The following is a 21,771-nucleotide window of genomic DNA, read 5'->3' as shown; positions in this document are numbered from 1 at the left end:
TCCACTTTTGCCTCTCTTGAAGGAGAGGGAGGTATACCCATCTTTTCCAAAACAGTCCAGCAATATATTGAGCTTGCCTTCACCTCCTCTTCACGTACAGATCCCCCTTCACAAAGAGTCTGGCTGGTAACACTGGCTTGCCTTTCATTTGAAGAATGTGGTTGGGAGTTAGTGGTTCAAGATCATTAGGATCGTCAGAAAGTGTAGTGATGGGACAATCGTTTAATATTGCCTCCACTTCGCACAAAACTGTGTGCAGGCCATCGTCATCCAGAGTTTGTTGGTGCAAAACAGAAGTAAGAACCTTCCTCACCATGCGTATAATTCGTTCCCAAACTCCTCCGTGGTGCGATGCCCCTGGTGGGTTGAAATTCCAGTGGATTCCATCTTGCATAAAAGTTCCCTTCAACTGATCCTGGTTCAGAGATGCTAGAGCCTCCTTCAACTCTCGCTCTGCTCCCACAAAGTTGGTTCCATTGTCAGAACATATCTGAGATACCTGCCCTCTTCTGCAGAGGAATCTCCGTATGACGTTAATACACGCATCGGTATCCAGAGACGGCGCCACTTCCAAGTGGACAGCTCTGCTTGAGACACAGGTGAAAATCACTCCATAGCGCTTGCACATACTTCAGCCTCTCCTCACTTCAAATGGCCTGAAGTAGTCAACTCCAACATTTGTGAAGGGAGGTAAATCAGGCAGCAGCCTTTCCCTAGGCAAATCTGACATTTTCTGTTCTCCTACCCTTGCACTGTAAAGCCTGCAGAAGCAGCATTTTCCAATGATTTTCCTCACTGCTGAGTTGGCATTTGTAATCCAGAACTTCTTGCGAAGTTTCCACAGTGTGTGATTTCTTCCACTGTGCCCCAGTTGTTCATGGACATGTCTCAGAGTGAGTGTGGAGACGAACTGATCTTTAGACAGAACAAGTGGATGTTTAGTTTCTTCAGGCATAGCCGCTCTGCTCAGTCGTCCACCAACTCTCAAAAGGCCACCATCCAATCGTGGGTCCAGCTTGTAGATCACACTGTCTTTTGCCACAGATCTTCCAGCAGACAATGCAGCAATTTCCTTCTGAAACCTTTGCTTCTGACAGTATTGAATGAACTTCGGCCTTCAACAGGTCATCCAATGACAAGGTCTGCCCTTTCAGGGCTCCTTTGGTCTTTTCCATCCCCGCCTTGATGTGTCTGGATGTAACAGCCTGCAACTTCTTCTGCTTTTGCGCCAGTTCCAGCAGCACTCCATTTCACCTTGAGAAACCACGCCACCGCAGTCTTGAGTTTCTTCCAGTCAGAGAAGTAAGTGACAAGCTGCTCTGTAGCGTTAGGCAGGTCTGTGATGATTGTGTTAACAATGGGCTTCTTCAGCTGGTCCAGAACGCTGCAGCAAGGGTTTTGACGGGAGTTAAGAAGAGAGAACACATCTCTCCCACTTTAGCTTCTCTCCACTGGCTTCCTGTAGGATCTAGAATCGACTTCAAATTCCTTCTACTGACTTATAAGGCTCTCAATAATAAAGCTCCATCCTATTTGAAAGAGCTCATTAGTCCCTACTGTCCGACCAGAGCACTCCGCTCCCAGAATGCAGGTCTTTTAGTGATTCCCAGTATCAATAAAAACAGACTGGGAGGTAGAGCCTTTAATTAGCGGGCTCCTCTACTGTGGAACCAGCTCTCTCCATGGGTCAGAGAGGCAGACACTTTAACTACGTTTAAGTCCAGGCTTAAGACCTTCCTCTATGACAGAGCCTTCAGTTAGGACTGGTTCAGGTATCTCTGAACCATTGATAGCTATGCTGCTACAGGCTTAGACTGCTGGGGGACACATCAGGTTACATGGAGCCCTTCCCTCCTCTCCTCTCCTCTCCCCCTCTCTCCTCCTCTCCTCCCTGCACATTTTTGGAACTGTCACTACTCACTACTTGTTGCACTTTGTAGTTTGGCCTTGGTGTCTCGCAGTCTCTCTGTGTTTCCACAGATCCACCAGATCCCCAACCGCCGCCTGCATCGCCCCCCCCCCCCCTCTTATTCCCTACTGTTACACCGGCCTGCGCTCCCCTTCCATGAACCAGTCTGCCATCCAGTCCCCCATCAAGCTGGCTTTCTCTCCCTGCCTCCCCTACCAGAAGCTTCCTTCTTCAGCTGTTATTAACATTTCCGTGTTTCTCACATTCTGCATTGTAAACTGTTTTCTTGTCTGTAACAACATCTACTGCACGTCTGTCCGTCCTGGGTGAGGGATCCCTCCTCTGTTGCTCACCCTGAGGTTTCTCAGATTTTTCCCTGTTAAAAGGGTTTTCTATGGAGTTTTTCCTCAGTCGATGTGAGGGTCTAAGGGCAGAGGATGTTGTTATGATGCCATGTGAAGCCCTTTGAGACAAACTGTTTGTGAAAACGGGCTATACAAATAAAATTGCCTTGCCCTTGCCTTGCCTTCACCTCTGGATCATCTCTGGCAACAATGCAGTCTGCAGTATAAAAAGGCCATTCATCCACAGGCAAAGAGAGAAACTTTGGGCCTTCGATCCATCTTCCACCAGTCAGCAGTTCTTCAGCTTTCATACCTCTAGATGCATCATCAGCAGGTTTGTCTCTGGTATTGATATATTTCCAGTGAGACACATCAGTCAACTCTCGAATGATAGACACCCGGTTTGCGACGAAGGTATGAAAGCGCTTGTCCTCATTTCGTACGTACTTGATCACTGACATGCTGTCGGTCCAGAATGTTGACAGATCCAATGGCAGCTGAATCTCTGCCTTCAACATCTGGTCCACTCAGACTGCCAGGACCGCAGCTGTCAGTTCAAGACAGGGAATGGTTATTTGTTTGAGGGGCGTGACTCTTGCTTTTCCCAGCACAAATGCAGCATGGATGCCGTTCTGTAGCCTGAGTTGCACCCTCTTCTGCAGAGTTCTTGCAGCATGGACTTGGCAGGCAGTGTAACTGGGCTAAGAAAGCCCAGGGGATCGTACACTGAACTCACGATGGACAGCAAACCTCTCCTGGTATGAGGCTGCTCCTTCTTCACTATTATGAACTTAAAGGAGTCCGTTTCCACACACCACAGCAGCCCTAAGGCTCTCTCCATTGGAAGCTCATCTCTGTCCAGATTCAACTCTTTTGAGTCCCTTGCCCTGTGCTCTTCTGCTACTGACTGCAGCACTGACCGGCTGTTGCTGGTCCACTTGGTCAAGGTGAAGCCTCCTCTTCGACAAATCTCTGACAGAGCGTGGACCATGACCACTGCTTCCTCGTCTGTGGGTAGGCTCTTTAAACAATCATCAACATAGAAATTTCTCTTGTCTTCTTGAGTGTGTAACTCGCACAACTTGGGGAGGAAACTGCCCCGAACAGGTGCACAGTCATCCTGTGTTCCACCACCTCCAGCTCTGTATTGCCCTCAGGCCACCAGAGGAACCGAAGGAAATCTCTGTGCTCTTCAGGAACTTGGACCTGGTAAAACATTGACTTTATGTCTCCCATGAATGCCACAGGCTCCTGTCTGAACCTCACAAGAACACCAGATTAGGGCCTTGTAACAGTTCACTGTTCAGTGAAGTTCCCTGGAATTCAGCTCCGCAGTCGAACACCACCCTTAAGTTGCCTTTCCTTGGGTGATGCACACCATGGTGGAGAACATACCAGACCTGCCCAGCTCCACAATCCAGCTGCTACTGAGGCACCACCTAAGCATATCCATTACTGATCACATCAGTGAAAAAGCTGGTATACTCCTTGTGAAACAAGTCATCTTTCTTGAACCTCCTCTGTAGTCCAAGTAGCCATTGCTTGACCACACAGAGGTTGTTGGGAAGAGCAACCTGGTCCCTTTTGAAAGGCATCTTCACAGTGTAGTGACCATTCACAAGCTGTGCTGATTCATCCATGATTTTCAGAAAATGAACATCCTCTCGTGACATCCCCTTCTGAATTTCTTTTGTTAAAATTATGGTTGTATTAATTGCTCTGCATCTCCTCCAGTCTGCTCACAGAAATCCTGTTTACACTGGCCACTGAAAGTCCATTTTAAAACCCATTATCTCCTTTAAGGGGCCCGTTGACCACCCAGCCCAACACAGTTCTCACAGCATATAGACCATTTCCGCGGCTGTTGACCACTTCCCAAGGCTCCAATAACGTGGGTGCATTGGTACCAATCAATAAGTCAACATTTGCCTCTATGCTGGGAATTTGGACGTCAAACAGGTAAGGCCACTTCACCACATCTTTCCGGGTGACAATGTTGTCACTGGCCACAGGCATTCTCTTTTGTGTGAGGACTATGGGGAGGCTGTAGAAGGTGTCACTGTTGACACCAGACACCTCCAAACCTTTCAGTGAAGTACTTGGGACCACCTTCTATACCCATAGTGCGCAGAAGAAAGTTGGTCTGTCTTCCAGTCACATTCAATGTATGCATTAAGTGGTCAGAAAAAAAACGTTGCAGAACTGCCTGGGTCGAGAAAGGCGTATGTCTGCAGTATCTTGTCTACACTTGAGGACTTGACTTGGACTGGCAAAATGGACAACTTGCTATCACCACTGCCGGCCCCAGTAAGACCACAAGTTTGTGTTGAAGCTGTAGTGACAGCAGAAGGGAAAGCCTGCTGGACAGCTGGAGTGATGGTTGTTGTGACACTTACAGGCTCATTAGGCTGCTGCTTTGTGTTGGGGTTTGGTCTGGGAATATGAAGCATGGTTGGATCATTTTTTTCCCCCACAAACCTTGCAGGTTAGGCGCTTATTGCAATCACCACTCATGTGACCAGAACACAAACATCCAAAACAGATCCCCTTTAGCTTTAAAAAGCAAATCTTTTCCTGGTGCTTCTTACCTTTGAGCCGCGGGCTCTCTGCCAGAGAATGAATCTGCAAACAGACACACTAGCATGTCCAGATTTCTCCACTTGAGAATCATGCACTTTTCTGCTAGAGCCCAAGTCTGCTTCTTTGGAGTCCAGACGTGTTACAGTTGTAGCAAAGCTGTTGCCTTTAGTGCCACTGTACTTGAACTGAGGCTGAGACTCACTCCTGTTGCTCAGTCCATCCTTGCTAGTTGGTCGGTCTTGGATGTCACCAAACAGTGGGTCAGCCAGAATCTTGACTTGGCGTTCCACGAATGTGACAAGATCATTGAAAACAGCTCTGCGGTTTTATCGCTCCAGTAGCTCATGAGCTGTTGTCCTCCACTTTTCCCTTAACTTGTAGGGCAGCTTGGTTATGCTCATGCGCATGTTGGTAGGCATGTCGAGCTCTTGCATGTGTTGTAACTCTGTCATAACATTACAACAGTTGCGCAGGAAAAGAGAAAAGGCCTGTAGCGCCTTTATATCCTCAGACTTCACAGAGGGCCAAGCCAAAGCCTTCTTAATGTACGATGAAGCAATCTTAAACTCATTCCCAAAATGTTCATACAGAAGTTGCTTGGCCATGCCATTGCCTCTGTCAGGCATCATGTGCTGACAACTTCTTACTAGCTCTTGGGTTGGCCTTTGGTCAATTGCTCCAAAAAGTACAAGCAATCTGCTTTGTTAGCCTTGTTAGCCTAGTAATGTTATGTTCAAACGCTCTGATGAAACTCCAGTACTGAAGCAGGTCACCATCAAATACAGGAATATCTTTGGATGGTAGAGACATTAAGAGCTGTTGTTGCACCAGGGTGGCTGTGATCTCATTTTGTCATTGCATGATTGTACTCAGGTCTCCTGGTGGTGGGGTGTATGAGGGTTGATACAATGTTGCAGGGGACCCAGTCTGAGCTGACAGAAAATTAATCTGTGGTTGTGGAACAGCACCAACTTGTGGTTGCTTCTGGTAGGGTTGATACAATGGTGCAGCAGCGCCACCCTGTGGTTGCAATAGGGAGGCTTGATAGAAAGGTGCAGCAGCGCCACCCTGTGGCTGCAGTGGAGGTGGCTTAGTCTTTGGTTTAACAACAGGCTCCTGCACTGGTGGAGTGAATGGCTTAGCTACTGGATTTAACAGGGTTGACATTGGTTGAGGGACAGTATGTTGCTCCACCTGTGTTTTCGTTCAATTAGATGTTCATGATCGTCTCCCACTCTCTGATGCAGAGTCCAAAATAACCAATTTTGCAGCGGATGCAGCCATTTCAGCATCCATTTCCAATTGCTGCTTTTTCCTCCTCAGCTCTTCTTCCTGAGTCTCCAGAACTTGTCTCTCCTTCAGAGATGCCGCTTTCACAAACAGTGCAGCCCTCTCAGCCTGTGCTTTGATGCGTTCAGAAGTTGTACTTTTACCACTCCTAATGCTTGTATTTGAGAGTTTACTTTTCACATTTGATGCGCTGTCATCTGGTTGCACGTCATCATTCACATTGTAAGACAGCACATTAGCAAATTGCACCTCTTGGTGCCCATCCTCTGGGTGCACGTTGCTCACATCATCCCTCTTAGATGACAACCACTTTTTAACTCATTCACTGCCATTGACGAGTTTTGCTCGTCAATTGGTTTGTAATGTTGACTGCCATTGACGAGCAAATGACGTTTTTCAGTGGGGGTGGTGTAGGAAAGCCTCATCCACCTTCTGTGTGAATATGGTGCTGATCCCACTTGTAGACACTATTATATTGACCAGCAAACGAGCGGGCGGAGCTCCCGCCAGCTTCTCTGGGATTGTTTGCGTTACCGCACTGGATGCCTCGCGGCGCCTATCTCCGCCACTCCAGATTCAGGGATCTGAACCCGACTCCCTTTCGATCAGCTGGGGGTGCCATGGCCCCGCCCTTCCAAACGGCGTTCGCCCATCTCTTAGGACTGACTGACCCATGTTCAACTGCTGTTCACATGGAACCCTTCTCCACTTCGGCCTTCAAAGTTCTCATATGAATATTTGCTACGACCACCAAGATCTGCACCCGCGGTGACTCCACCCGCGCCCGCGCCTTAGGCTTCTGTGCTCACCGTGGCGGCCCTCCTACTTGTCGCGACGTCGCCCTCGCGGCCCATGTTGCCGGCGAGGGCCGGGAATGGGCCCGACGGAGAGGAAAAAAGAAGGAAGAGAGGAGGAGAAGAAGAGGTGAGGAGGAGGGGATGAGGCAAAGAGGGTGACTTGGTCAAGAACAGAAAAAGTTAGAAATAGTTTTTTGTGCAAAATTGTACTTTGTTGACACTGATACTCTTTTGTTCATTCACTTTGCGCTATTTATATTTATATTTTATATTTATAACGTTTTTGTCATTGTAATTTTATACTATGACAATGACACACATTGATATGTCATTAAATCTAAAAAAATATTACTGTTGGTCACTGTTCTGCTTGGATTATGTTTCTTTTTACAAAAAGCTTGTTTTCTAGGTTTTTTGGTCAGAAAAAGGTCTTTTTTGGTGAAACCACCCTATGTTCTATTGCCTATATCTAAAGAATGGAAAAAGGTGGAAATAAAAAAAAATTCTGATGAAAGAAGAGAATTTAATCTTTCTTTTGGGGGGTTCGGTGTTTACATATTCATAGCACACAATATTCTGTGGGTCTTGAAAATCAATGAAAATGAACGTGGCTTGCAGCCAGTGAGTTAACTTGAATTTGAAAGCTCTCTGCCTTAGCTTTCTTTGACCAAAACCATGCATTTTGTTTATCAATTTCTTCCTGTGGCATAGGCATAACAGACATGACATCATTATGCAGACCTTTGGCTGCCTCATACAGCTGAACATGTTCACCAAATACAGTTTTGAATGAACACCTCAATCATTTTTCTCAACGTTTTCACAAACAGTTTGTCTCAAAGGGCTTCACATGGCATCATAACAACATCCTCTGCCCTTAGACCCTCACATCGACTGAGGAAAAACTCCATAGAAAACCCTTTTAACAGGGAAAAATCTGAGAAACCTCAGGGTGAGCAACAGAGGAGGGATCCCTCACCCAGGACGGACAGACGTGCAGTAGATGTTGTTACAGACAAGAGAACAGTTTACAATACAAAATGTGGGAAACACGGAAATGTTAATAACAGCTGAAGAAGGAAGCTTCTGGTAGGGGAGGCAGGGAGAGCAAGCCAGCTTGATGGGGGACTGGATGGCAGACTGGTTCATGGAAGGGGAGCACAGGCCGGTGTAACAGTAGGGAATAAGGGGGGGGGGGGGCGATGCAGGCGGCGGTTGGGGCTCTGGTGGATCTGTGGAAACACAGCCATGAGGTGGCTGAAACCGGGCTAAACGTGTAATTGACGCGTTCACGGGCTACTTGCCAGTTAAATAATTAGGCTCCACAGGTCCATTGCAATCATACTCCAAAGTGGGTTTATTCACACCACATAAACCAGTCCAAAATGCACACTGCATGAAAGATACAAAAGCAAACGGATTATTCCTTGACAAGTGGAAAAACCCGAAGCTGACGGTGACAGTCAAAAACTTGTATGCTCACCGGTATCAAAACACACACCTGAACCTCATAAGAGATGTACAGCTTAAAAAGCTGACAGACAAACCATTTCCGCTTCACACGCAGGTGGCGCTGCCCACTGGTAAACATAGAAATTGCATGAACCCAAATACATACATCCAGAGGCATAATGCATGAGAAATGTAGAAATATACAAATATGAAATATGGCATGAAACCATACAAATTGGCGCCAACACTGATATTGATATAAACACAATGATAATGTTGATGTTAGTACTGTACTAAATAAATAGAGGTATGATTACTACTACTGACATTTTACAGTCAGGTTTTTAAAAGAGCTTTTTATTGTATACATAACACAGATGATGTCATCAAGATTAAGACACCCCCATTACAAGCTTGCCATTTAAAAGATATGCATTTCAGAAGAAGCAAGTAAGTTGCACTATGAGAAATGAAGGATGCAATGTTTCAACATGTTGAGAGTGACTTATCAACTGCTGCTTCACCTCTGACTAGTGTTGTCATGATACTGGATTTCAATCCGATACGATATTTTGAAAAATATTGATATTCAATTTGATTTTCCATATTACGCAACGACTCAGAATTTAGTGCAAAAATGTTTTTTTTATTTAAAGAAAAAAAAGAACTTAATTCTTGAGGTAGAGAACTTTTTCAGCTAGCTAGTGCTCGCTAACAAGACAACACATTAAAGTAAACACTGATAGATGTGATAACTCTAGGCAACATATACTTCAAGTTATACTGTTACCAACTTCTTTGAATTCCTTATACAAGTCTGGGTGTCTGTCTTGGAGGTGCTCTGCTACTTTCATCGTGTTCGCTCCTTTTGTCAGCACAGTTCTGTTACATCTCTTGCATATTGGCTTGCTACTGTCCTTCAGCTTTCCTTTTTCATCCGACTCAAATCCAAAGAACCTCCTAACAGCACTTCTGCTGTTTTGTTTATTTATTAAAACTGGTTGCGAAGGTCCTGCAGATGTCATCTCATGGCAGCTTACACAGTAGAGCGACGACACAAAGAAATATATACAGCGAGGCAGGAGGGGAGGGGCTTCTGCACAATGGCTCGCTCCCCAGGGCAGTGCTGTGTGTGTGTGTGTGTGTGTGTGTGTGTGTGTGTGTGTGTGTGTGTGTGTGTGTGTGTGTGTGTGTGTTGGCAGCGGCGGAGCATGTGTAAACCAAGGAGGCAGGTAGAGTATCGATACTATGGAAAAGTCATTATGTACCGTTTTTATTTTTCAATATCGATAAATCGATATTTTTGACAACACTACCTCTGACTATCCTTTTCTAAATCTAAATATTATATTTGAGCATTCACTGGGTAGTGGCTTTCATCTTTCGACCAGAGTGGAGAACTCGATTAACACACATTAGAGGGCAAAGCTGGATACCTTCAAACTGCTTCAAATTGTTTGACTTTTGTTGTGTAGTGTCAAATTCATAAAAGGAATGACGTGTATGAGATGACAGATGCTTCACATCTCAGCTGTAAATTTTCCCAGAAAACAGAGATGTGACTCTGGTTCTATCCACAGTCCTCATCAGAGGTACATATAACCTTTAAAGTGACATACAGGACATACAGATTGTAACTACATTTTTTCTGTAGAATATTGAAAGGGTTTTTTGTTTTTTTTTTTTTTTTAAGGTTTTTATCTCTTGGGACATAAAATGCTTTTTTTTTGCTTCTTTTTTTTTTAAACAGACACAAGAGCACATGCTATAGCAGAAAATATGCCAATAAATACCGCATGTGAATTTCAAAGCTTTTTATGTGCTCTCAAGTACAGCATTAGTTAAAATGTTGCCAAACAAAAGCATAGAGGTTGTTGCACTGGCATTCATAATCCAGTCTTTTAAGTCATGCGTCCATGGTGTAGTTTTTTCTCAGCATAACTGAGCTCTGTACTTCTAATGATTGTATTTATCTTTGAAAAAAATCAAAGTGTGGTTTGTGAATATTACCTTGCTGAAACAAATGTGTCTTAAGTCTCTTAAATTTTGGTTTGTCATACACATTATTTTTGTAAATAATAAATTCAGAGTAAAAATCCTATCGATTGAGGAAACCCAAGGCAATTCTAGCATCTGGGTTGGCCTTCAAAAATACATATTTTCAGATTTATTCATTTAACTCAGAGCTACTTGGACAGCTTCTTTTTCCTAGTCTTTGTTTTAAGCTAATTTTGGTGGTCTTACCATTAGGGATGCACTGATTGATTGACTGGTGACTGTAATTGGCCAATTTTCACGTGATGGGCCATGACTGTTGACAGGCTGATCACACGAGGTATGACGATTTTATGCTGGTCAAATTTAGTTGCGCACCGCATGATCATCAGCGCACAGCATCAGTAGCACAAGTGCACGCACGTGCAGTGTTGCCAGCTTGGCGACTTTCTTGCCAAATCTGGTGACTTTCCAAATCCTCTTTGCGACTTTTATCATGAAAAGGGACTAGCAACAAATATATCGACTTTTTCCAGTCCTGGTTTCCCTGAGAAGCACATATCGCTGCCATCTTCAGCAAGTAGCGGGTGCTGCCGTGAGCCCCTCCTCCATCCCAAAGCCCTCACAGGTGGTCATTCTCACTCACAGAAGTGTCACAGGGCAGCCCCTGCTGCAGTCAAAGACCTGCTTCGCTCTACATCTAGGCTGTGATCGAATCATGCATGTGCATAATGCAAATTAGACGATAGTGTCATTTTGCGATTTATAGCATGTTTGCAACACTGTAAACATGTAGTAGAGTACACCTCGTGGATGAAAGTGGTTTGAAAAAAAAATCGGAATTGGCAAGTCAAACTCCATGAACGAACTGATACCGAAACTGGCCTAAAAAAAATTGCAATTGGTGCATCCCTACATATCGTATTGACATGGGCAAACTTGTCGCTTGTGGCAAAAAGTCAATGAACAAGCTACATTTCAGAATTTCTCTGTGGTGTGCTAAGATCATTATCTATGATGAATTGTATATGTAATCATAAAAATGTTTGCATGACATTAAATCCCTGAATTTTATAGGTGTCATCCATATCTGCAGTTCTTTTTGTTGGATAATTTTGACATCTGACTGAGAAGTCAAGCTCAAAAAACTTAGACAAATCCAAGTGTGTTCATTTTTTCAGTAGCAAGAAATCCTGTGGCAGGTCCGGCATTTAAAAACAAACACACAAAAACTTGCTGGAAAAATGGCTAAAAAGAAAAACTGCTAAAAAGCTGCTTTAACAAAAATGCTCAGCTCTCCAGGCAATGCCCTTTGACATTCGGGCCCTTGCTGCCCTCTCACCGGCCTCATACTCAAAGTGTGGAGTACAACTGGATGGGAGGGAAAAGGGAAAAGAAGCCCTTGTGAAGCTTTTTATTTTTATTTCCCCCTAAAAGATTTCAATTTATTTTTTGATTGAGTTGTACAGGGTAAAGGGAACATTAATGGTGGAAAAAATTCTGAAATTATTTATCTTGGTCTCATTTTTTTACATCACAAAAACCTGGCATTTTGACAGGGATATGTAGACTTTTTATATCCTCTCAGCTAATTTCATAAAAATACATCTGAAGTCTCCCAAAAGTATGTGAGGAAATGTGTAATGGTCTGATGAAACCAAGGCTGAACTTTTGGCTATATTTCCAAAAAGTGTGTTTGACGCGAACACAACACTGCACAACAAAAGTAACATCATACCCACACTGAAGCATGGTGGTGACAGCGTCATGCTTTTGGGCTGCTTTGCTTCAGCTGGTTCTGGGGCCTTAGTCAAGGTGGAGGGAATTATGAACAGTACCAAATACCATTCAGTGTTGGCTTAAAACCTTCAGGTTTCTGATTGAGAGCTGGAGATGAAGAGGAACTTTTTCTTTCAGCAGCATAACAACCCAAAGCATAGATCAAAGTCACCAAAAGAATGGCTCCACCAGAAGGAGATTGAGGTTTTGGAATGGCCCAACCAGAAGGAGATTGAGGTTTTGGAATGGCCCAACCAGAAGGAGATTGAGGTTTTGGAATGGCCCAACCAGAAGGAGATTGAGGTTTTGAAATGGCCCAACCAGAAGGAGATTGAGGTTTTGGAATGGCCCAACCAGAGTCCATACCTGAATCCAAACAAAAATCTGTGGAGTTTTCTGAGTGCATAGAAGATGCCTTCATGCTCCGACAGATTTGCAAAATTTTTGCAAAGAACAGTGGCAAATATTGCCAAGTAAAGATGTGCCATGCTGGTAGACTCCTACCAAAAAAGACTGAATGCTGTAATAAAGGCAAAAGGGGCTTTAACAAAGTATTAATTTAAAGGTGTACATATTTATGCAACCAGGATATTGTAAGCTTTTTATTTTTATTTCCCTCTAAAAGATTTCAATTTATTTTTCAATTGAGTTGTACAGGGTAAAGGTAACATTAATGGTGGAAAAAATTCTAAAATGATTTATCTTGGTCTCATTTTTTTACATCACAAAAACCTGGCATTTTAACAGGGATATGTGGACTTTGTATATCCTCTCTATACTAGGTCGTATCAAGTTGCATTGATTAGTTACTCAATCAATTAACCCACAGGAGATTATCACCTGGTTCACAAAATACATAAGTGGTATTAAATATATCAACAGGATTAATCCATTTCAGGGAAGAACTCACTAAAAAAATTCTCAGTGTTATGCCTGTAATCACACCTACAACTCTTTGCTTGGTAGCAACATAATATGTTATTTGGTGTCACTGTGTGTTCCATGTCTGAGTCAGAATACAGAACTTTAGAGGGAGGCTGAATAAAATAGAAGGTTTATCGTCACATAGATCTGAGATCAGGTCCGGCAAACATATTCAGCCATTGAGTTGAATTGTGACCATGAGATAATATTTTGATATTTGGGAATCACATGAATTTTCTGTATTCATGCTATGGCTCTTTATTAATGGGCTTTTTTTTTCAACTCTTGGACTGTGTTATGAGCGGTAATGAAACAGCACAGTTGATGATGCAAATCAATCTTCATTTCCAGCTCCATTATTGGCTGTTAGCAGTAACCTATCTCATCTGTGTTATTTAGGTGATCGTTCCACAGTTCCAGTATGCTGCCACCCCCATCCCTGCTAATCTGTTGCTCAGGGGGCATCTGATTTTACCAAATATGATGAAGACTGAGCCTCAGTCAGCCACGGGGAGCAACGGGGCCTCCAGTGGGAACAGTGGCAGTAGCGGAAGCTCAAACCTACGGAGTCCATCACCACACCGCAATGCATATGAGGCAGGGTTGGCAGCACTGAAGAAAGCCACTGACCATCTCAACAATGCAGCGAATGGACGCTGTGAAACATCGTCGAAGCCTGCTCTGCTACCGCGTCCAACCGGGAGAGGCCGGAAATATGGATCAAATGTTCATCGCATTAAGAACATGTTTATGCAGATGCAGTCTCCTGGTGATGAGGAAGATGGAGCCAAAATGATTGGTAAAGCATGTATACAGTTAACATTGTGTTTACCAGGCCTCCACAGTATGAGAAACATTATGCCTGACATTTTGATAAAATATGGAAAAATATGATATATGAAAAATTTATTGGAAACATGTTTTTATCTGCACCTTCAGGGAAGTGGCACAGTAATGACAAGAAGCAGAAGTGTAAAATTTTGGGGGACAAAGTCTCATTATGACCCCAGCCATTACAAATATGAGATCTGTATTTAAATGCAAGGAATTATTATTCAGGCCCAAACACTGACCAGTGCAAGAACCATTTTGCAATGCAAGAAATTATTCTCCTCTGAAATGATCTCCTTCTAGCAGCCCCAACAAGCTTGAAAACTCATGAAACTTTGCTCACGTCAGCCCTGTTGAAAATGTAGGTACTTTATATTTGGGTCGTTTTGGCTATATTCACGGTCATACTTAATTAATGAACTCCTCCCTGGGATGTTCATGGTATTCTCTTCAAATTTGGTCAGCATATATAAGTATAAGTATATAAGTATAAATCTCATGACATGATACTTGGGGGGGCGGGGGAGCAGGAGAGCGGTGCATAGACAAAGACAGATGGAGAAAGACAGATATACAGAAGGAAAGAGAGGGGCAGAGATAAAGAGGGAAATAAAGGGGAACAGATTGATGGACAGAAGGGAATGTGAACAGGTGGCGCTAAGAGTGGCAGCTTGTGCCTCTTCAGGTCTGTAGCCTCCTCCAGCAGCAGCGTCAGTCAGGGATCTGGGAAGTGGGGAAGCACAAAAGCTCTGGAGAGGAAGAGTTAGTAACACATATGAGTATAGGAGAAGAGAGGGGAGGAGAGAGGAGCCCAGTTCACCATGGTAGATCCCCAGCACTCTAAGCCTAAGCCAGCCCTAACAACTATAAACTTTATCAAAAAGGACGGTATGAAGTGTGTCCATAAATATAGAGAGGGTGTCTGCATCCTGGACTGAAACTTGGAGATGGCTCCACAGGAAGGGAACCTGATAGCTGAAGGCTCTTCAGAGAAGAAGGTGCATGATTATTGAGGGTTTGTTAGAAGAAGAATTTTAAATTCTGTTCTGAATTTAGCAGGGAGCTAATTCAGAGAGATATGGTCTCTTCTACCAGTTCTAGTCAAGATGCAGGTAGCAGCATTTTGGACCAGCTGGAGAGTCTTTAGGGACTTATTACTACAGCCCTACAAGAGGGAATTGCAGTAATCCAGCCTGGAGGTAACAAAATTATGGGCTAGTTTTTCTGCATCTTTTTGAGACAGGATGTGTCTGATCTTAGTGATGTTACATAGATGAAAGAAGACAGTCCTTGAGATTTTAATGCGGGAGTTAAAGGACAGATCCTGATCAAAGATAATCCCTAGGTTTCTGACAGTAGTGCTGGGGGCCTGGGTAATGCCATCCAGGTTACCTATCATTAGATAAGGTGTTCCTAAGGTGTTTTGGGCCTAGCATAACAACTTCAATTTTGTTAGAGTTTAATAAAAGGGGGTCATCCATGTTTTAATTTCCTTTAGACAGGCCTCCCGTTTAGTCAGCTGATTTGTTTCATGTGGATGCATTGATTAAGTACAGCTGCATGTCATCTTCATTACAGTGAAAATTAATCGTGTTTCCTTATTATATGACCTAGTGGAAGCAGATATAGAGTGAAGAGGACTGGTCTAAGCACAGACCCTTGTGGAACTCCATAGCTGACTGTATTCATTTCAGAGAAATGATCATTGGCAACTACAAACTGAGACTTACCTAGTAAATATGACCTAAACCAGTTTAGTGCGGTTCCTTTAATGCCAATGACATGTTCCAGTCTCTGTAATAGGATATGGTGGCCAATGGTATCAAAAGCTGCACTAAGATCTTATAAGACCATCACAAAGAAAAGTCCCTTATCTGATGCCAGTAAGAGGTCATTGGTTACATTAACAAGAGCTGTTTCTTTGCTATGATGGTAAGAGCCTTCAGCCATGTTAAATTGTGAACCTTTTGCTTTTTTGCTTAATTGTTACCAAAATCATTAAATTGAAGGCATAAGCAGGGTAAATTTTCTGTCCGGTGGCTTACCTGGACTGCTGCTCTCTTGCACTGCTACAATTAAGCCTGATTTATGCTCCTGCGTCGCGTCAATGGCTACGTCGTAAGCCTGGTTTATGCTTCTGCGTTGCGTCGACGGCTACGCCGCAAGCCTGGTTTATGCTTCTGCGCTGCAGCGACGCCATACCTACGCCGTCGACACGCCGTCGACACAGACCCCTATGCGGACCCTACGGCTTAGCCTGACGTGCACCTCCAAAAAAATCCTGACTACACGTCGCATCGACGCGTCGTGACATGAACGTCAAGGACTGTGATTGATCCGCTTAGAGGAGGTCGCTGAATGCATGAGGAGGTGGAGGAACCTCTGCGACAAATATGTGCGTCTCCGGAAGAAAATGGCCACAAGAAGTCAAGTTTGTCATGTTCAAAGTTTACAGTTTGATTAATGAAAGCAAACAGTCGTTCAAAGAAAAGCACTGGACTTTCTGTTGTTAACAGTTTTGTTTTGGAATCCGACAAGAGCCCCTAAAACCATACAAAGACACTGCCACACCCCCCCAGCAGCTTGGCGGTGAATTGCAGAGCAACATGTTCCCTTGACGCAGAACTATAAATGTGGCATACCTACGCCGTCGGCGCGACGCAGAAGTATAAACCAGGCTTTACTCATCCTTGCCAGTTGGACTTCAGAAAGATCATTACACATTAGTAAAACTCTGGTACAGTCATGCCCCGAACACGGACAATCAGTGGCTTGTTCAGGATCTTGCAAAATGGCTTAAGTCTACTGACATGGTTAAAAAAAATAAATAAAAAAAGGAAAACCATCACAGATCCAATGCTGTAAGGGTGAAAGACAAAAGAGCAAAGAGTGCCCTGGGCTAAATTTTTGGCTTTATGTTAATCAGTTCTGGTTATATCATACAATTAACAGTGACATTTTTACCCCCCTGTTCATTAGACAGCCTATACTGACAAATCTCAGCAGTAACTTGTTAAGTACCCAACATAACCATGAGTAATGTACTCAAGCTGCGTGAGCTGTGTGTCTGTGTGTCTCACATCTCTTAACAAGGCTCACTATTGATTTTCCCATTATTGACAGGAAAAGAACAGGCAGTGAAATTGTCCTTGCCAAGGGTGTCCAGCCTCAATGAGAATGTTGACCACAGCGCCCTGCTCAAACTTGGAGGCACAGTTTCAGAGAGGGTCAACCGTTTTGACACCAAAGCAGAAAGCTCCTCAATGGGCTTCTCCAAGCTCCAGGAAACCAGGAGGATCTTTGAACAGAGGACTTTACAGGTCTGAAGTCTCTTTCTTCTATGCACTGTTTGATTTCTAGTCAAGCTAGTCATGAGACAATATTGATGTCAGTCAGTCAGTCCCTCTACCACTTTGTTCCAGACAGAACCATCTCAACAACATATGGATGGATTGATTGAAATTTTGAACAGACAGTGGTGCGATGGAGAACATTTATACTTCCCAGTCAGTAGGTGTCGCACTCACTCTTGCTGCACTCATTTATTCTACTGGTTGCAAGGTTGACACAACTAACCACACATGGTCAGAGTTGGAATAGCAGTTATAAAACCCAGTTCATGTGGTCTATCTCAAATGTTAACTTAATTGTCCAGCAGAACAGTGGTGACCTCAACCAATGGAAAAGTTCTCTGGATGTATTATTTTTTGAGAATTATTTGTTTTCATTAAATTGTTGTCTCTTGCACCTTTAATGTCCCCTAGAGTACGACTCCTGTTTATTTGTGAGTCACTGACACTCCCTGTAGTGCAACCGTGTGGTGGACAGTTGAGGTTTTTGTGAACATATTATGTGCACATCTTAGAGTATCGCCTTAAAATTTTTTTGATATAAATGGCGAAATTAGATGAATAATGTTTAAAAAATGAAATTGAGTTTTTTTGGACAACTTCAAATATGATTAACTGTATGAAATGGAAGATGGAAGACCCTTTTGAAAATTTTTTTTATGTATGATGGAAATCTTAAATCCACATGATATAATGCTGTTTCCACTCCTAGCGTTTCCCAACATAGTCCCAAGCCTTGCCCTCATTTAAAAACAGCATGCAACATGTCTAATATCCTCTATTCATCCTCTAACGAAAATATGCCTTGTGCAACTAAATACTTTAATTGAATATCCTTTTTTGCAACATTTTCCTTAACAATTGTCTGACCGTGAAATGGAAACACGCCTATATTATATACATCTAACTATCCTGAGGAGTGCTGGATGGATGATTCCCAAATTGGGGTATTCGCAGTTATACCCATAAAGTATCCATCAATATTAATTAAAAACAAACCCGTGTTTTATGTCTTGTGTATTTTTCACATCCTTTTTTTTGTGAAGACTCACTCTTTTCTTTTTCCCCGATTGGCTGTGACCCTGATCCAGCCCATCTAAAAGTACTAAGAACTAGCTGATCAGAGGCAGCGCAGGGAGGCGGGAAGGTCTACTGGGGATGTGCACCCAGTATGCCCATATCCAGTTCCTCCTGGGTCAGAAAAAATAGCACCTTAAATGTATCCTTATTTCCTTAAATATGGATAACTGGTTGAAATGACCTCACGCCTATGTCCATTGGGGCAGCAGCAACTGTTAGTGGTTGCAGTATGTCTATTGAAGACCAATTCCCAACTGTCAAAAATAATCTGCTTCTACATGGCTTCCACATCCATGTCTGGGGCTCGCCTAGTCACCGATGGGTGGAGGTCAAGGGGCTACACAGCAGGATGTTGAATCTTTCAGGGGGTAGTGGGCTTGAAAAAAGCTGGAAACCACTGTTCTATTTTCATGACTTTGGCATTCCTCTGACTTTTCTACTAGCATTAAAGTTGATATTCTGGGATTTCAGTAACCAGTGCTTTGAATTTTACAACAGACATTCGTGTTCTCAGAGGATACATGTTTTCAGTTCTGACATTTAATACAGTGTCATCAGGTCAGGTTTGGTTTCCACAATATGATGCTTAATGACCAGATACCATCAAAATTAGTGCCATTCCCACGACTTCCATAAGCACAAGTAAGCATTCCTGCATACTATTTTAGGTATCGTTAATCCTGTTGCAGTAAACTATTAGCAAAGCTCGAGTGTCTCTTTTCGCTAAAATATCATAGTTTTTGTCACAATTCTGATTAAAAATCGTGATCATATAAATGTCAAGTTGTTTTCTTACCTCCAGGAGAAGCAAGCAGCTACCAACAGGATTTTGCTAAAGAAGGAGCGAGCATCTGGTTTCCAAGACAGCCGTCTGGATGTTGTTGCACGTTTTAATGGTTCCAGTGAGGCATTGGATCGGCTTGATGATCCCCCTGTTCCTGCTGCTGCTCCCGTTACTGTTTCTGCCACTGCAGCTGTGATAACGCCTGGTGATGCTGTCAGCCCCACTGTGAGCCAGCTCAGTGCTGTGTTTGAGAAAGGTGAACTACAAAACAATCTCTACCTCCCCAACCGGCGGTCAAAACCTGCCCCGGCTCCAAAGCCCAAACCAACAGCAAAATCAGAGACTGCTGGGAGGAAGGTGAGGAAAATGTTCTTATCTTAATAGATGAGTGTGGTGGAAATTATAGAGGGAGTGAAGTATGTGAATCCAAAACTGTTCAGTGACTAGAGGATCTCTCTTTCAGGTGAATGTGGTCCCTCCAGGTAAGGAGGATCCAACAGATGTGAACATCCAGGCAGCAGAGCCAGATTTGACAGGTTCACTTCCCCATAGGAGCATAGGTGGAGATGGGATGAGTGAGGAAGAGGAGGATAGGTGTAGACGCTCAGGAGACCATCCCTCCCCTTACTCCTCTTTGTTCCCAGTTCTTGTCACTTCTTCTTTGGACACCAAACTGAAATCTGAGTCCCTGCCAACAGTGACTGAAGACAGGGGCTCAAGTACATTGGGTGTCCCAGGTCAAGACCCTCAAGCTGTGGCACACAATGAGCCCATGGAAGAATCTGAGGCTGAAGCTCGGCTGGTGCAGGCCGAAGTTCACGCTTCACTGGAAAATAGAGAAAAAGAGTGCCTGGCTTCCATGCCTTCCCAAGAGGAGAAAAGAGCAGAATCTGAGAGGAAGGAAGAGGAAGAGGAAGAAGGAGATGATGAAGATGGCTCAAAGAAGGAAGATTACTCTGAGGGGGACTTGGTGGATATCAGTGCATACAGTGGGCTTGGGGAGGAGGATTCTGGTGGGAGCCAGCTGGATGATGAGGAGGACGAGGAAGATGAGGTGTATCAGCCAGAGAGCAGCTGCTCAGAAATGGCAGGTTTACCTGAAGAAGAGGAGCCGGTGCCATCCAATAGAAAGATTCGATTCAGCACTGACCCAATTAAGGTAAGTTTTCTTAATATCTGAGAAAAATCAAATAAAGTACACAAAATATACACTAATGTACAGTTTTAATCAATATTCAGTTAAAATGTCAATGGAGATTGATCATTGATTTTTGATTAATTATTTAAATTTGATAGATCCACTTCCACCCCTACAAATGCATTAAAGTATCTCCCCTAGAATGTGTGACTTTTCCTTTCAAGGACTCACATTTTTTCCTCCCTGCTCAACTTCTTTATTTGAGCTAGAAATGAACACTAGAACACTTGAGGTTCAGTGCAACTGTGAATTCTGCTTATCCAACATTCTACAAAGTGATTCTCAACCAATCAACTGTGAGAAGAACAAAAACACAAAAAACTGTTGACAAGGGGTGGACTTTTTCTGGTTGGATTTTGTTACTTGTCCTTCAGAAATTCTTGAAATCTTGAAATCAAACTATTTATCACAACCACTGCTTGTGGTTGAGATAAATAGTTTGATTTTCAGCCAAGTATTTGGTGCTGACTGTTTTTAATTTGATGGATTTTAATGAAGTCCTTATTGCCATTCTTGTTTTTCCTGCAACCCAGCGATCAGCCAATTGAGCCCTGTTTGTTGCGAAACCTGTCTTGACACGCCATGAAGGAGCTGTCAAGTCAACATCATACTTCTCCAATGAGAGCAACAATTGAATGTATTTGGTCTGATGTAATGTTGGCATATCCCAGAGTAATGCAGAATATGAAATATAAGTTTTTATCACTGAAGAGGTTCAAGCTGTCCCCCTTAGCATCGGTATGAGTATTAGTTCCAGTAGTATTCATATTATTATTTTCAATACTGGACTAGATTTAACATCAGCATTTTTTTTTGTATTGTATTTACGAACAGGCAGCATGGTGGTACAGTGGTTAGAACTGTTGCCTCACGGCAAGAAGGTTCCAGGTGCGAGACCCGATCGGGCACAGGATCTTTCTGTGTGGAGTCTGCATGTTCTCCCTGTGCCTGTGTGGGTTCTCTCTGGTACTCCGGCTTCCTCCCACAGTCTAAAGATGTGCAATTGGGGACGAGGCTGATTGATACTCTAAATTGACCGTAGGTATGAATGTGACTGTGAATGGCTGTCTGTCTATGTGTTGGCCTTGCGATGAACTGGCGACCCATCCAGGGTGAACCCTGCCTCTTGCTCGAAGACTGCTGGGATAGGCTCCAGCCCCTGTAACCCTTAACAGGATAAGCGGTAGAAAATGGATGGATGGGCGGTATTTGCTAGCACATAATTGCTCATATAATGGGGGGGTCGATTGCTTGAAAAACCTGTAGATGTCGCTATTTTTTGTGGCTAGTTGTTGCTATGGATTGCCATGCCCTCCCCCCCCTGTCATTCTCTTTGCTCATCTTTATCCTTCCAGCTTGTTCACATTCCCATCTGTCTGTCATTCCCCCCTTTTCTCTCTCTCTTTATCTGTCCTGCTCTTTCCATCTTGATATCTATCTTTTTCCATCATCCGTCTT

The 21,771-nt window shown here is 43.5% G+C and overlaps 1 protein-coding gene across 4 annotated transcripts in view; it reads left to right on the top strand.

Moving 5' to 3' along the window:
* Nucleotides 1-21,771, top strand: part of LOC147245881 (neurabin-2-like) — a 52,726-nt gene that overhangs the window by 6,952 nt on the left and 24,003 nt on the right. For 3 of the 4 annotated variants that reach the window (XM_086184168.1, XM_086184167.1, XM_086184169.1), the window contains exons 2-5: nt 13,470-13,869; nt 17,025-17,221; nt 19,134-19,472; nt 19,579-20,274. In XM_086184168.1, the coding sequence (XP_086040294.1) occupies nt 13,551-13,869; nt 17,025-17,221; nt 19,134-19,472; nt 19,579-20,274 (1,551 nt within the window). In that variant the 5' untranslated portion in view covers nt 13,470-13,550. Of the gene's footprint in view, nt 1-13,469; nt 13,870-17,024; nt 17,222-17,323; nt 17,412-19,133; nt 19,473-19,578; nt 20,275-21,771 lie in introns of those variants that run through there. The other variant, XM_086184170.1, reaches the window with a different exon arrangement.

Source organism: Aulostomus chinensis, chromosome 18 (genome assembly GCF_037954235.1).
Source record: "Aulostomus chinensis isolate RoL2024-O1b breed Wild chromosome 18, RoL_Achi_v1.0, whole genome shotgun sequence".
NCBI classification, from domain to species: Eukaryota; Metazoa; Chordata; class Actinopteri; order Syngnathiformes; family Aulostomidae; genus Aulostomus; species Aulostomus chinensis.
Note: the sequence above shows the minus strand (reverse complement) of the source record. Positions and strands in the feature narration are given on the sequence as shown.